Source organism: Haliaeetus albicilla, chromosome Z, assembly GCF_947461875.1.
Source record: "Haliaeetus albicilla chromosome Z, bHalAlb1.1, whole genome shotgun sequence".
Taxonomy (NCBI): Eukaryota; Metazoa; Chordata; class Aves; order Accipitriformes; family Accipitridae; genus Haliaeetus; species Haliaeetus albicilla.
This window is the reverse complement of record NC_091516.1, coordinates 71,450,496-71,466,937: the sequence shown is the minus strand read 5'-3', so window position 1 is coordinate 71,466,937 and position 16,442 is coordinate 71,450,496. Positions and strand designations below refer to the sequence as shown.

General features: G+C 49.1%; 1 protein-coding gene across 7 annotated transcripts in view; it reads left to right on the top strand.

The window, feature by feature from the left end:
• Positions 1-16,442, top strand: part of PAX5 (paired box 5) — a 137,193-nt gene that overhangs the window by 49,301 nt on the left and 71,450 nt on the right. For all 7 annotated transcript variants that reach the window (XM_069775978.1, XM_069775977.1, XM_069775974.1 and 4 more), the window contains one exon: positions 3,832-4,007. In XM_069775978.1, coding sequence (XP_069632079.1) covers positions 3,832-4,007 — 176 coding nt within the window. The remainder of the gene's footprint in view (positions 1-3,831; positions 4,008-16,442) is intronic.

Below are 16,442 nucleotides of genomic sequence, written 5' to 3'. Positions count from 1 at the left end.
ACCTAAGAGGAGCCGAGTCGGTGTCCGGAGCCGGGCTGGATGCCTGGGAAGGACTTGGATCAGACCGGTGGGGAGACAGCCGGAGCAGGTCCGGCACGTGCTGGAGCTTAGTGCCGGCAGAGGGTGGGAGGCGCGGGCTCTCCCCGGGGCGTCGGGGCAGGTCTGGGTGCAGGGGGCTGCTGGTGTACCCCCAGGAATCACGGTGCTTTCTGGCCTTGTGGTGGGAGGGGAGTGCGTCGCATCCGAGGAAGTTCAGAAAGTTGTGGTCTGACGGCACCGTCTTGTCCCGTCTGTGTAATCTGCTAGAGGTAAGGGATGAAACATCTGTGTGAGAAGAATGTCCTCTTTTGCATTAAAGGGAGTATTATATCTGTGCTCTTCATTTGCATTTCTGGAAAGATGCCATTGGACTGGGAACTAATTGTTTTGCAGAGTAGGTAGGTACACACGTAGTGCTACTGTCAACAAAACATAACCCTCCTAGGTGGATGCATTGATTATATGAAAAATGTTTTTACCACTCCCTGGAGCCTATTTATAACCCAAACTGTTTCAAACCTGCCAACAGTATTTTAATTATCGAAGATATTCTAGTGTATTCAAACAGTGCATAATGCTAATGGTAATTATCTCACATTCATATAATGTCTAACAGCCAAATGCATCCCAAAGACCTTCACGAACTTTCAGGTGTCGTGTGCAGTGTATAGAAAGTCCCTTTACTTGTGCAGCGAAATCCAGCACTTAACCTGCAATTAGGCCGAGTTTGGGAAATGCAGTGCAAAAGAACAAGCTATCCCTTCGTTCACGGGATGTGCAGAGGGAGCGATAACGAGGGTGGCTGAGGTTTGGGTGGTTCCCAGGCTGGATCCTCTGGGCAGTGACAGCCATCCCAGTGGTCCCAGCCCTGCCCCATTCCTGCCTGGGTCCCTCCCTGGCAGCAAACCCTGCGTGCATCGCGCTTTCGCCTCAGCACAGCCTGGCTGCGCCGGGAAGCACGTGTCGGAGGCTGATCCCGCCTCAGGTCCGCAGGATGGCATGCGGAGCCACCAGCAATATCACCAGCGGATAGTGGTGGGGGGTTCAGCCCCCTCTGGCTGGCTTGCGCAGGCAGCGCTCCCAGCGCCGTACCAAATCTGACCCTCCAGAGCCCCACCGCCATCTCCATGGGATTTCATCCCCTGCCATATCGCCCAGCGCCGTGCAGCGAGGCATCTCATCCGCTGGGTCCCTCCCGGCTTTCTCCGGTCTGGTGGTTGTCGGTGGATTTCCCTTGCAGAGAGACATCTCCTCCTCTTCCTCGTATTTCTCGGGATGCTTTGGTGGCAGGCACCCAGGGCGGTCCCCTGCCTCGCTGCCCCTTGGAGGATGGGCAGCCGGGGATGGACGTGGCCGAGCTGGTGCTGCGGGAACTTGGTGGTGTCTCTGTCCTTCCCCATCCCGAGCCGCATCTCCGGACATCGTGCTCCGGCATCTGGGGCAGGAGACCAGCTCCCAGCATGATGTTGCCCCCAGCCCGGCCCTGAGCCTGTCCCTGGCTAAGGCTGCCGCACCAGGCTTCGCCTGTGTCTGGCTCCTCTTCTTCAAGATATTCACCCCCCCAAAAATCCAGAGCTGCACTCCGTAATACAAGAAGTGCTGCTGCTGAAACACTGGTCGGCTGCTCCGTATTTGAATACTATGGAGTCTCATTATACACCTGATCTCTGGGTGTGTAAACAATGCACAAACTGTACTGGCGTCGCCAAGAACATTTTCCAGGTCATGCCACGTCTTGGATCATTTCACTCCCTTTCATCACCCCCTTTAGACCGAAACTGCATAAAGCTTTAACTTTGATGCCAAATTGTGAATAACATTAGTTTAACCTGAAATTTAAAGCCAGCGTTTCCGTGCTCCAGAGACAGGGTCTCCCTGGCCTTTTGCTACCATGCAGCTAGCAACCAGAATTTTAATTTTATAAGCCATGGTTGACTAAACCCAGCACTATTAGATACTATTTGATTTAGAATAGTAAAAAAAAAAAAAAAAAGATTTAAAGATACGCTGCTTTCTTATATCCCTTTGCATTTTTTCACAGTTCTCTACACACGCTTAGACTTTATATACAGAGGACAGGTTAAGGGTTTTTTTCCTGTGTGGAATAAACTGATCCTTGCACTTTATGGGAGCCAACATTGTCTAGTCTTGTTGTAAGTTGCACAACTTTGTCTAAACATACAAATACAAAGCTGTTGATGCCTAAATTGCTGAACTAAGATTTAGAAGGAAGTTTCCGGCATTAATTGCTAACATCAATTGCCTGTTTAGTGTAAGCAGTTTGTTACAGAGGGTGACCTAGGCTGAAAAAGTATTTCCATGTGTTGGTCCCGAGTTTGAGAGATCTGTATTAAAGCAGCCTGGTTGTCTGGATACACAGCATTTTCTGCAAAATCCAGTTGTGCTGAAGGATGATCTCAAATCAATAGTCCTTTGTGAAAAATCTTGTCCACTAGGCATCACTTATGGTACTGATGGCCAGTGCATGTCTGGGCACAAAACTGTTGTTTACAGCAGCAGGGTGTCTTTGCACAGCTTGTCTCTGATCCTTGCCATAAAAAAACTTGATGCAGAATCTACCAGGCAAGGTCTGAGTGATGTTATTTGCCTGCAGACTACTTGGACAGTAACCCACTGCAACGTTCATGAAAAACTTGTTGTTAAGGATGCATTTGAATTCTGCTCCTCAAAACTGTCTTGGCAGCGAGATTCTATTTTTAAAGTGTTTCCTCCCTCTGTCTATTGCGGCGTTGCCATCTGGAGAAGAAATCTGATATTTACTGTTGTTCTTGGAGTTCCACCTCCTGGAGTCCTGGGAATACTGCAGACCTCAGCTTTCAGTGCATAAAAGATACATTTCTAGCACTGACAGGTGAAGGAAAAGTAGAAAAGTGAATCTGCAAAAAGCAAATTGAAACAAGCCCCTGTATTGCAAGAGTCTTCTGGAGCTGCCAATCTAAACATTTCTGAAACTTGTCTCACGGCTTTTCAGCCATGGGCAGTCACTTATGACTTCTGCTAAAAATCTCTGCCAAAGGGGAGAGAGAGGAAAGCCTGCGTTGGAGCCTAGGCTTTCATCATGCCGATAAGCTTAAGAAATACAACGTGAAACTGCAGTGTCAGGAGAGAGCACCGGATCAGGTCTTGCTGAGGGTGCTGCAGTGGTGACGCTCAGCCCCAGGGACATCCCATCTCCGTGCGGTGCCAGTAGTGCCTGTGCTTTGGAGGTTGTCCGGACAGCCGCTGCCGGCGGGAGGTGATGCTGGACGGAGGGTCCGTGCTTGCTGACACGGGCACGCTATAGCTCAGAGCTCGGCACGGGATGGAGCTGAGCAAGACTTGCAGGTACCACAGGAAAGGGGGTGAAGTGTACGGGCGGTGACTGGGCAAAGCGGATCTGCTGGAGCTGACCCAAGTTGACTGTGGCTGTAGCATCAGGTGGTGTACTTGTCCTCCTGTGTCCTCTTGCACCCAGACCATGAACCCGACAGGTTCTCAGGTGGTGCAGCAAAAGCGATGCGAGCAAAGATGCGACCGTTATCCTTTGTCCTGCCTTTAAATTATGTGTGAAATCATTGATGGTAAATTGCGTTGGCAGTTGGCTGTAATGGAAGACTGCTCAGTGCATCTTCTGGCAATATGTGTCTGGCTTGTAAACTCCTCTCAAAGAGTCTTCACAGTGTCAGCGTAATGGTACCCACATCTATGCAAGGGATAAAATGAGACACTCCTCTGTAGGTCTCATCATTGTGATACCTACTTACTCTCTGTCTTCTCTCTCCTCTTTGAAAGGTATTCAGGAATCTCCAGTACCAAATGGCCATTCTCTCCCGGGAAGAGATTTTCTTCGGAAACAGATGCGAGGAGACCTTTTCACCCAGCAGCAGCTCGAAGTGTTGGATCGTGTCTTCGAGAGGCAACATTATTCTGACATTTTCACAACAACTGAGCCCATCAAACCAGAGCAGGTACTATTGCAAATGTTCCATGTTTTCCTGATATGCTTTCTGCTGGCAGAGATCTGCTTGGTGGACGTCACCAAACACTTCTCAGAGTCTTAGTAGAAAACCATGGAGAAACAGGTGTCATATCAAGCTCTTCAGCCAAGTGCACATTAGCCATAGAAGACTAAGTATTAAAATATGAAGGAAAAAACTTGTTGTGTAAACATTAGCAACTATTTGGGTATGAAATTACACCTGATCTGGACCAGTTACAAAATGGGACCTTGAAGAGCATCACAGCTTCTGATGCTTTCGTTAGATCAGAAGCAGGCTATGCAGGTAACAAGGAGAAGACTTGCAAAACTCAATGCCCAGTTTTGGTTCATAGTTAGCGTGATTGTGCACACAAATTAGATTTTTGTATCCAGAAATGGCTTATTAGGCATGTAATTGGCCATTTGCTGAGAGAAACAACCAATTAGTATGTGAAGGTAAATGAGTTGCACCTACAGATTAGCAGTGTGTTTGAGAAGGACTTGGCACTAATTTTTTGGGAAAGTTCCATTTTTGCAGGCACAATACAGAAGCACATGCAAAAACTGATGAGCTGTGTCTCTCTGTCGCCTTCTTCTTCTTGGGCAGCAGTCTTTAATAAGCTGCTGAGAGGGAGGTAGAAATGCATATATTGCTGTCAGCACCAATATCGGTCTGGCTGGCTACTTAATGATGTATTTGGCCATTAATCTTCAGTGTTCTTAACACTAGACCTGCTTTTTAGCAAGGTGGATGGACTCTCAAACTGCAGACAAACACCTCTTTACCTTAGAGGAATCTATACATTTGAGGGCCACGGGAGATTATCTCATGGCAACCTACTACCATTGTGGCTCCAGTTTAAGGAGCATGTACTGGTATAAATTTTTTGGAGAAGTACTTACCTATGCTGAAAGTCATACAGTAGAGTAGAAATTTCTCATGCCTTTAAGCTCACATCTGTCATTTGTTATTTCATTCATCGAGCCATTTGCTTTTCACCAGCTTCTGCTGGTTCTGTGGCTTCCCTGGTTTGTATTCACAGAGGAACTCTGCAGATCTGAACTCAGACTGGAAAGAGATAGGGAAGATGCTGAGGGCAATTTGATTTTTTTTAAAAACTTGTTAGGAAAGCTAAACAGGCAGTGCCTCTGGAAGGTGAAATGGCCTTCACATACCACTAGATGGTGGTTATCCTGTCTGAGCACGGGTGGTACTGGAGAGGACAGGCACTGTGCCCACTACTACAGCAAGCCTTTTCAGTGGCGGTCACTTGGAAGTTGTGTGACGTTAGATCTGTCCCTGTGAAACTTTTATATGCCAAAAAAGTCATTGTAAAGAGAGCAGTGATGGAAGAAGATTGTTTATTTGTTTCTGTGTTCTGAAGTCTCTGAGTCATGGAGAACTGTAGCTCAAGGGATATGGTCCAGCAGTGAGTGAATGTTTATCCAGAGAGACACTTTTACTGGTTTAATAGGAAGAATGAGAGAATTGAATGAGGATGTTGCTGAAGTATTATCCCAGTTGTCAAATATGGGATATTCGGCTGTTGGTGGAGCAAGGATCTCCCTGGGTCCACGTAAGCAGCTGTAACTAGAATGGCTGTGCAGCCAGATTATTAAGATTGGCGATATGCTGCTATTAATTTGGTCGACAGGGTACACTCTGCATGCTCTGTGAAGTCAAACAGATGCCGAGAAATGTGATATTATGATGTACAAAAGGTGTTTAGCAGAACCACCTTGCCTAGGCATTTTAAAGTTTAATTACAAATGGAGCTTGTAGTTGTTAGCTTTCATATAGGTTGGAGCATTGTCATTTGCTTTCGGAAAGCTGGGCGATGGTTATGGGCTTGTGGCTGTTTGGGGTTGGCTTCTGCTTTTTGGTGGCATGTAAAGTGTAACTTTCACCATGAACGCATCTGATCTGTATGATTAGCTCTGGTTCGCAAGGATGGGGTATGAACTCCAGCCCTTACCAAAGCAGTCATGTTTTACCTCTTTGGGGAGTCAAGCAAAGCTGTCATGATACTTAACCAAAGTGGAGAAGCTGTCTGGATCAATCAGTAAGGCCAAAGAAATCAATGAGAAAGAAAATACCGAGAATATTAGTGATGTGACTTCAAAAACCAGAGTTGTCTCTGCAATAGTTTGTCATTGTAAACCAAGACCTGCCTCTGGCATCTGGCTGTCCAGCGTGCTGCTGAACCCAGGAGCAGTGGTTTAGGAGCTAAGCCAGCAGTGGATGACTTAGTCAGCAGTCAGCAGTCCTGAGCTAGTTCTGTAGAGAAAATAAGGAGAAAAAAAATATGTTGATGGGCTGTGTGGGAGTGCTTGCCCACTGCTGCCAAACCCTTTCCTTTGAGTGCTTCCAACCTCTTTCCTTTACTTTTCCGTCTTTAATGTTTCCCTTAGTTCACCTGTATAAAATGGAGACTCATGAGTTATTTCTCACCTCAAAACATGTTGTGCTCTTGACAAGCATCATCTGAGTTTTCACATCTGCTGTAGGCTGTGCCTTCTATAGAGAGACCCACAGGGAATGAATACTTGTCTTTGGGGAAGGCCTCATCCAGTGCTGAGAGAGAAGGCAACCACTGGACAATGACAGGAAAATAAAATATCAGACAGTCCTTTGTTCAGAAACAGTGTCCACTGTGTGCACTGGGTGAGGCAGGGATCCCACTGTGGGTTTGTATAATTAAAACTGTCAGACTGTGTGCGTTGGGGGTCAGAAGTAAGGCACCTCCTATTATGTGCCTCATTTTGCAACCTAATGCCTGGCGGTGCAGCTGTGCATGCATAGGTGTGTACTCTGCAGCATGGGTATGTGATACCTGCACATGTAGTCCATTTTAGATTGGATATGAGGAAAAATTTCTTTGCTGAAAGGGTTGTCAGGCATTGGAACAGGCTGCCCAGGGAAGTGGTTGAGTCACCATCCCTGGAGGTATTCAAAAAATAATGTAGACGTGGCACTGCAGGATGTGGTTTAGTGGGCATGATGGTGTTGGGTTGATGGTTGCACTCGATGGTCTGAAGGGTCTTTTCCAACCTAAATGATTCTATGGTTCTATATAGAGCATGAGAATCGTTTGATGGCAGGTGAAGTCCAGCAGCTGGGAGCCAGGAAGCCTGAGGCTGAGGGTTGGATCTGCAAACGGAGTCAAATCCTCTCATGTCTCTATGTTACAGGGGAGTAACCAAGGCATAAAGTCTGTACTCTAGAAGCACCCTGGCCCACCTTCCCCTGACAGAACCCTGCTGTAAGCATGAGTTCTTGTAGAAAATGAACGCCTTTCCCTCACATTTGTGCCCTTTTGTGCTCATTTTTTCAAAATGTGCTCATTTTTTGAATTTTTTTCACAGCCCGTGATTGATTTGCACTGGCTGCAAATGTTCACGGAAAACTGATTTCATGTATTTTTGGGCACAGATTTGGAAAAACACATAGCGGTGTATTTTGCAACACCCCCATTGCGCTGCTGTTCTCTTCATGGCTGCTGGCCACCAGCACTGCGCAGTTCTTTCATCGGCCGGGACAAAGCCTTATGGCTTGAACGTTGTGTAATCCTCAGGTCCCAGAGAAGGAAAGCCTTCATGATGTCTGCCTCCCGGACCGGCAGCAGTTCCCGTTCTCCACTCCATGCCTCCCGGTGTGCGTGGGGATGGGGTCCGCTGCTGCCTGGTGTGCCGGCTCTGCAGCGCAGTCCCCCTTGCCCATATGGAAAGCTGTTTGTGTTGCTTGCACAGCCGACATCCAGGCTTCCCTCGGAGCAAAGCCGGACTGACACAGGGAGAACACGGCTACGTCCGTGGCAAACCACCGTACTCCCACCTGGCCCCTGCCATAGGCAAAACCTCACCGTTCGTGGTCACCACACTGACAATTCAGATTTTATCCAGAACTGGCACTCATCCTGTGCCCTTCCTATGCGCAGAGCTGCTACACCAAGTGGCGTAATTTTCCAGCGCCTAGTCCATTAGGAGCATCCAGCTGGAGGAACGGGAGGTGCTGGCTGTACTCGGCAAACCCCTCTGCGTGGCTGTGAGGTCGGTTGTCCTCCGGTGGCTTTTGGTGGCTGTGAGAGCGGGATCAATACCTCTACGGGGGAAAACTGTGGGATGAAGGATATACAGCAGGATCAGCTCGACAGGAGAGGCAGTGCATTAATTTCCTCAGAATAAAGAAGAGAATTATCTATGCTGGATTTCTGTCCACAACTGAAATGGATTCTCTTGTATTTTCAGCTTCACACATGGGTCCAATCGAATACTCATTGAAGCCAAGAGGAATATTTCTATTGACTTCAATAGACTTCAGATCAGGGCCATAATGAGGCATAACATGATGTGACCAGATTCAACGCTATGTAGGTCACCAGTTTAGAAGAGAACTGCTTGCCACTAATAGCAGATAATTCCCAGGCCCTTGCTGATGCTTTCCCATTGCTTTTAGCTAGAACTAAACTGAATACCTGTTCTTGTATTCACTTCTGGATAAAGTGTAGATATTCTGGGATTAGGTAGAAACCAGGCAAACATATACTAATATACATATTCATGACATGGAGTGCAGATAAGTCTGGATCTGGAGATAAGCACGGGCAGACGACATTTGGACAACTAATGAACCTGAAAAAATTACTAATAAATTGAAAAAAATTGGAAAAATTGCACAAGTTCAAGACCTGATTGCCCCCTGTTTCAGAGAGAGTTGTGATGAAGAAGTTCTCTGAACTGACCAAGAGAGGGGCATAAGTCCTTTCAAAAATCTTCAAGTTTTACTTTTATCTGGCCAAGTATTTGCCATCTTGGAAAGACTAAAGTTTGTTTTTCACTGTATGGAGTTGTGTTGGGCCGTGTGTCCACAGGAATGCAGCTCCTGAGAGCATTTTTCCTCCTTACAAATGTTGGGGTTTCGTCTTTGGGAGTAACAGGGAAAAGTGAGAAACATGTCAGGTAAAAGAAAAGTTAGAAAAAGTCAGTTAAAGCCAGGAAGCGTGACTCATTTTTCTGTTGGTGTGAATAGTATGTTTTTTCCTAAGGGACACTACATTTAGGTGGACGGTGGCTGCTGAGGATCTTCTTAATAAACCCCGAGACTTGCAATGAGAAATGCAAAGCTAATATTTGCTTGTATCTTCCCAAAATTTTATGCTGTCCCGCAAGCAGACAGCTCCTTGCGTGCAGGCAGGAGTCCGGCAGGCATCCGCTGCTGGGCTCGGGCACCCTGTGCCGTGGCAGAAGGCACCCTTGGCTCCGGTGGGCTGGCGGGGGGTGGACGTGGCGATGGGGGGGTCGTGGGGCACGGGACAAGTTTGTGGACAGCTGTGTTACCCCCGTGCCATCCCGCGCCAGCCCCTCTGCCGGTCCCACGCCAGCGGAGGTGGGAAAGGGTCGGCAGCTGGATGGGTTTTGCCGGTGCCGGCCGGGGGGGCAGTCGGTGGGTGCTGCCTGTTTGCCCCCGTTTTGGCTGTGCTGTGAGCCCCTCTGCCTGCAGAAACGAGAGAGGAGAGCAGGGAGCGAGGGCAGTTCTGTCATTTTTACATCTGCACCGCTTCCAGCTGAAACCTCCTCTGATCCAGTCTGTGGCTTTATTGGTGGGAGGGGAAGAAAAACAACTCTAAAATCCAGCCTAAGAGAGCACGTCAGGAGAGGAAAAACCTTCCCATATTTACTCTCAGTAGACTATTAAACAACACCAGGCTATTAATTTGGCTTTTGAGTCTTCACTAAAGCCTATAAAAGCGCACAGTTGTCAAATGGAGTTCATTTTAATTTCCTTTCAATCACAGTAAATTATTCAGGTGATAAATCAGCTGGGGCAGCCTCCTGGCTGTAATAGAAACCCTAATTCCTGGCTAATTATCCAGCCCATTGCTGCCAGCAGATCAATACCCCTACCGAATGGAAAGGGCGCGGGGTCTGGGCGGGCAGGGTGGCGGAGGGACGGCAGCTGGGAGCACCGGTGCCCGTGACCCCCGCTCCGTACGGGGGGCTGCGGGGGGGGTAATCTGTGCAAGAGCTCCCTCCTTCCCTTGCTGCTTGTAAGGGAACGCGTCCCCCTCGGGGCTGCAAGGTGGGCCAGGGCGACCACGGCTCGTCCACTTGCCCGTCTGCCTTCGCCGTGCCGGGGTTCTTCGTGGGGTGGGAGCGGGGTGCGCAGCCCCCGCACGCAGGTGAGGGTGTAGGAGATGGAGCCCGCCGGGGGCTGGAGGGGATTTTGGCTCTCTCCTTCTCCGGGGTGACCCTGCTGCGTTTTTTGCCTCGGTGGGACGCGGCGCTGGCCCTTCGCTGCGGTTGTTCCGTCGGTTCCCGGAGTGCGGGACTTTGCTGGTGATCCGCAAGATAAGCCGTGATGGGGTGCTCGGGTGCTGTAGGAACGGGGTGCTTGCATCCCAGGCAGCACGTGTGTGCGCTGCGGAGATGGGCTTGCTCCTGGTGCTGCCCGTCTCTGCCAGCTGGTGGTTAAAACAGGCGGAGATGGGGAGAGTGTCCTCTGAGGGAGTCAGGGGCTACTCAGAAGGAGATCTCAGGCTGGTAGTGTTTTTTCTTGCCATGGAGTGCCTTTCAATAATGGTAAAATTTAAAGGGGTGTAAAAAAGACTGGAAAGGACCAGTGCTCAGCTGTGACACAGGGCATTTCACTGGGAAGGAGCAGCAGGTCTTTGGAGATGACGTTTGCGCTTACCCCCGTCTCCTTGCATGTTGCATCTCCTTGCGGTTGTTCAAGAGCTGCTCCGTGCACAAAGCCCTTTGAGCCCTGAGACGATGCTGCTAGCCGTGGCCTCCGGTTCACAGGGAGCCATCAGCTCCTGGTGAAATAACAGGTTATTCTGCAGAGGTGTCGGGTAGAGCTCCTCCATCTGCCGGGACGCCCTGGATGCTCTGGGGAGCTCAGAGCTCTGAACTGCCCTCGGCTTCTGGAGACTGAGCCTTCAGCACGTGGGACTTTGTGGAGGATCCCTGTTCCTGTTCACCGTCATCAGGATTGTCGCTTTTTCACATTACAGTGGTAACTGGGAGGGCCCAACAAGCAGCATGGGGCTAAGAGGTTTGTGCACTGACCGTCTAGGGAAGAACAATGTCACCGAAGGTCATGCTTTCTGGATGGAGAAGGCAAGTAATGGCTGGGGAGAAGAAAGCTGTTTCACCTGCAGTGCAGATCGAGAGGGAGCAGCCCCATGCAGTGACTTGTGCGTGGTGCTGCGGGGAGGCTGAAGCCTGCTCGGGACAGAGTCTCTCCTCTAAGCCCTCCATCCTTCCATTGCACCACTGGGGTGGGGAGGGGGGACGGGGTGCACCACCTTCTCCTTTGGCTCTGCCCTGTTTTAGGGTCAAGAAGGAGAAAAGAAACCTGCCATGCTGTTTCTTCCTGCTGAAAATCAACTTTTATGAGTAGAAAGCCTTTTCTTTCAGAATAGCAGCAGAAAGCACAGCTCCTTGGGCCAACACTTCCCATTTGCGTCCTTGCCCTCTGCCCTCCCTTGGAAGCGTTTTTTTGTGCATGAGCTTCTGAAGACTGCACAAAGTTCCCCACGTGTGCTGCCTTGTTGTGACATGTTGTGTTGGGTGGTGACAGTCACAGCAGACTGTTGTATGACACTGGGTATTTTGCGTGACAGTGAGGCTGTGGTGGCGGGGAGTTTTCTGGGGAGGGAGTATGACATGAGCCATGTATCCTGCTAACATCTCTCTGCATCAACATCATCTTTGCAAAGAGCACCCTGCAGCTGGCCTGGACACCCAGGTGTGTCTGTCTGAGCAGGGTCTGGAGTTGAAACATCTGGTCTTTGAGTAAGCAAAAGAGGTGGGAAGAAACCCAGGTGGGATAACCCAAGGGATGCCCGCTCTCCTGTCCAGGCAGAGAGCCAAGGATACCCCATGCCCCCACCTGAGCTCGATGCCCCTTCCAGTGGGTCCCTCCCTGCGGAATCGGCTGGTGACCGGCTTTCCTTCTTTGTCTGGAAGCAGCAGGCAGCCTGGGGTCAGGATTTCTCCTGCAAACTATTCCAGAAGGTGATACGGAGCGTTTCCAGGCATCGGCAGTGCCCAGCATGCGATGCCCTGGCAGTGCTGAAGAGAAGCTGCTGCCGCGGTTTCACCGCACGGACCCTGCTGTGCTGGCAAAGCGTGGAGGTACTTGTGGTCATGTAAGGAAACCCACAGGCTGCTTCTAGTCCTTCTGGCTCGCTCTCTCTCAACCAGGCTGCAGTGAATCGGGGCCTGAAGAAACGGACCGAAAAACAAACAAAAAAGAGCCACTGCCCCATGCCTGATACTTCCCTCTCCTCCCAGCAATGTCTGGCCAAATCAGTGCAACGAAACCAAGCTGGGGGAGAGCAGCAGCGCACGGGTCTCAGGGATTTCAGGGTGTATTTGAAAGACTGAAGCTCTCCCAGTGCCTTTTACTGTGTTGGAGAAGACCCAGCGATGGCCTGGGTTTATGCTGATTCTGCTTCCCTCCGAGTCTGCCGCATTGGGCTCGTCCCGCGGCTCACATGGCTTTGTCTGGGGACCACATCTGGCTCCGGTGGGGTAGAGCGTGGGTCCGTTTCATAGAATAGAATCAAAGAATCATAGAATCATTTAGGTTGGAAAAGACCTTCAAGATCATCGAGTCCAACCATTAACCATGCCCACTAAATCATGTCCTGAAGTACCCTGTCCACTCACTTTTTGAATATCTCCAGGGATGGTGACTCAGCCACTTCCCTGGAGGAGTCCTTGTCGCCTCCTCCCCTTGCCCCAGCAGGGAGGGGGAATCTGAAAATACCGAGGTAGACAACACCTTCACAAATTGCAGTGCATTCCTGGATTTTAACACCCCTTTTTTTTTCCTCCTGAGTGCTTTCAGATATGACCATATGTGAAAATACAAATTCCCGAGTTAAAAGAAAGGCCAGTTTTGCTGTGTCTGGAGCTCCAACATCTCCTTTGTCCTTGTCCCTTTTCTCTTTGCTCTGTGTGGATGCAGTGGGGGATGATTTTTTCCCCTGGGCAGGCTCCCCAGGTTGTGCACAGACTCATGCAAAGGGGGTGTCGGTGATGTGTGGTGTGGCCGGCCACCAAGTTTCATCTCAGCACTTTACACCAGCTTTACACCCGCAGCTTAGTGACGACAGTGGGACACAAAGTCCTGCAAGGGTGTTGGGTGATCTCCTTCAGGAGACTTGCCATGGCTTCTGTAAGTGTGGTACAGATGTGGGAAATTTAAGAAAAGCTTTCCCCTCTTGTCTTGCCAGAAGCGTCCACATTTCCTTGCAATTTGGCAGCTGGTTTTGAGTAATTGTATCTCTTTGTTCATCATGTGTTTTGCCACACATCGCTAATTTTTTTCAGTTTAGAGAGATAAACCAGGTCCATTAGGTCAGCAAGTTCTAAATAAAACCCCACATCTTTGTCTTCAGATGAGTCTTCCTTCCAAGGTTTCATGTCACCAGCAGACAGCTAATGGAAAGTCTGTCATTGCAGAAGGAGTCACAGACAGTACCCAATCAAACAGTGGACTCTGCCTGAGAGCTGACGAGCAGTGATAAACTGGCCACCGTCAGATTTTCAATATCACATCAAAGCATAATATATGAGTCAGATGAGTAGAATTATAGTCGCTCATGTAGTCTTTGTCCCTTTGAAAAATAATAGGGGAGTCATCCATGCACTTTACAGTGTGTACGTATGCGACGCTCCACTTGCATAGGAAAATAGATCTGGAATCGTCCTGAAGCTGGTTTTCTCTGTGGAGAAAGACAACGTCATGTAATGGCACTAGTTGGCCAAGATTATGTCATAGCAAAATTGACTGACCTCCTAGTGTCTGTGTTAGCCCTGCAAGAGAGGGAGAGACAACACACTTGCCTGTTGATTTATTTAATGCCTGACCTGCTCAGATTATATTTGAGGGGAAGGGCTTGCACCAACACTTGAAAAATGGAAGTTCTCTTCTTAGTCCCTGGTAAACGTCTGGATCCTGCAGGCTTTGAATAGTTTCAAATACAATTTCCACCCTTTGGTTTGGAAATCAGTGCTGTTTTACTCTCATTCCGTAGGCTTTCTCTAAATCTGTCCATCACTTTAACCAACAAAGATGGGTTTCTCAAAGTATGTTCCCTACACAACTAGTAAATACCTGGAGATCACTATGTGCTAAAGCATCTTAGAAGGAGCCAAACTCTTCATGGCAGTACGTGGTGGGAGTACAAGAGACAGGGGCGTGAGCTGACGCAGGAGATGCTCTACAGGGTCCAAGGGAGCAATTCTTCCCCCCAGGGACAGTCAGGCAGGGCAGAGGTTGCCCTCAGAAGTTATGCAGTCTCCATCCGTGGTGGTTTTCAAGACCCAGCTGGATAAAGCCCTGAGTGACCTGGTCTGGTCCTGCAGCTGGCCCTGCTTTGAGAGACCTCTGGAGCTTCCTTCCAGCCTGGATTATCCTACAACCTTGATGTCCAGCTACCTGCTGTTCATTCCAGCTGTCATGATATGACTTAGGGAAACTTTTGTATGGTTGCAATGGAAAATGTGAACAGCACAATTGGGTGGGAGAGCAGCACCCGGTTCACACAGTGTGCAGGATGAGATGGAGAGCTGTCTGGGATGAGGTGCCCAGGAGCCTAAGCAACCTGCTTAGTGCAGATGCTGGGTTTTCAGAAGAATGCCATGGTTTTGTGTTGCCGTTTGTTTAGGAAGGGATTGAATGAAACAGCCTGCAGAAGGTGTTGTATGATGACAAAAAGCAATTGTGGAGCTAAGCTACTTCCAGGAAAAAGGGCTAGTATCAAAATTCCTCTCTGCTCATACGAATAGTGGCTGCTTAAAGATCTGGTGGCAGCAGAAGTTGCTGAAATGAAAAAACCCACCCTACCTCTGAAAGGAAGCAGACTCTTAAGCTAAGAGAGCAGCGTAGCGTGTAGGGGGATGGTTTCAGCCCTGCTGCTCTCAGCTTGAACATGTAATTGAATAAGGGCAACCTCAGAGGGGCAGGGGTTTCCTCTGCTCATTCTCTGTGCCGCAGGAGTCCCCTCCAGGCTCAGAGTCAGTCCAGACTAGTCATATTCACAGATGTACGCGGAGGGCTGTGGGAGAACAAGGTGCTGGAGGCAGTGAGTGCCTTTCCGAAATGGGAGCTGGAGCTGCGCAGAAAAACTGCACGCATCAGATGCTGGTTTTGGCTAAGAGTGTTTGGCCAGTTATTGAGACCTGTCTAAATAATTAAAACACACAATGAAATAATGGATAAAATTAAGGCAGACGAGAAATTGTCATTAGATTATGTGGCTGATGAGTGGTTTCCAAGCATTGCCAAGTTGTGAGGCTTTGCACCAGTAGGAGTTTTTGTTGAAGGCACAGACCCCACATCCTTGTTTTTGTTCAGGCAAATGGTTGTTCTTGTGATTGTAGAGAAAAGTTTGAAAACATAATCCCAAATACACTTCTGGCGTAAGAACTGGGGCGGCTCTTGGGTGGAAGAGATGCTCAGGTCATACCAGCAGTGGGTTTTCTTCTGGTTGTCTGACGCTGTTTTCTTGTTGTGATATTTTACTGCGTGTGCAGCGCCTGGGCATCTCCAGCACAGCTGACGTTTTAGCAGCAAAATGATGATTATTACAACAGCACTGTGTTTGGCTGAACCTGTCTTTCCAACAGAGAATGTTTTGATAAAAACTGAAATGTTTCACTGAAAACTGTAATCTTTGATGATTTCTCTGCGTAGAAGGTCCTTTGCTGGAGCCTTTCATGATAGAAAGGAGGTGCAGAGCCTCCAGCAGCGGCAGGCTTTGGGTCTCATCAAACAGTCTTTTTACCTGGAACCAGCACCCTATAGTTACCCTGTAGGTACCACACTCATTGGTCAGCCTGCCTCTGTTCTGCTTCCTTTTCTTACACCCATGTACAGACAATTTCTGATGTTTCCAGTTGTCTTTTTCTGAAGCTGAGGAGCCTGTTTCCCTGCCCTGCTGACAGGCAGCGTGGACGGGGTGTTTTAAGTGCAGAAGTGGGTGTCTCTGGGGTGGGTGATGCTGTCCTGCTCACTCTGTCAGGGCAGACCCTCCTTCTCTGCCAGCTCCTTGTTCCGAAGCCTCCGCACTCCAGACCTGCTGCCGGTCAGGTTTGGTTGTCAGCAGGTCTCAGCTAATTAGCAAAGGGGAAAAAACAGCTCAAGATTCATCCCACGAGATTAGTGGGGTTCAGTGCCCATTTATCCTTACTGAATGTCACAGCAAAGAAATCACTGCATCGTTGCCCAGGTTTTTCCCCTGCCAGGCATTTCTGTTGACATGAAGCGCGCCTGCAGCACATGCAAAGGGGAAGGAGCGTCTCCACACCTCTGCGTCCCCCAAAGCCCTCCCTGGCACATCTTATTTGCTGCACAAAACACTCTGGTTAAGGGAACCAAGCCCAGGAGCGTTGCATTGCATTCCGTATG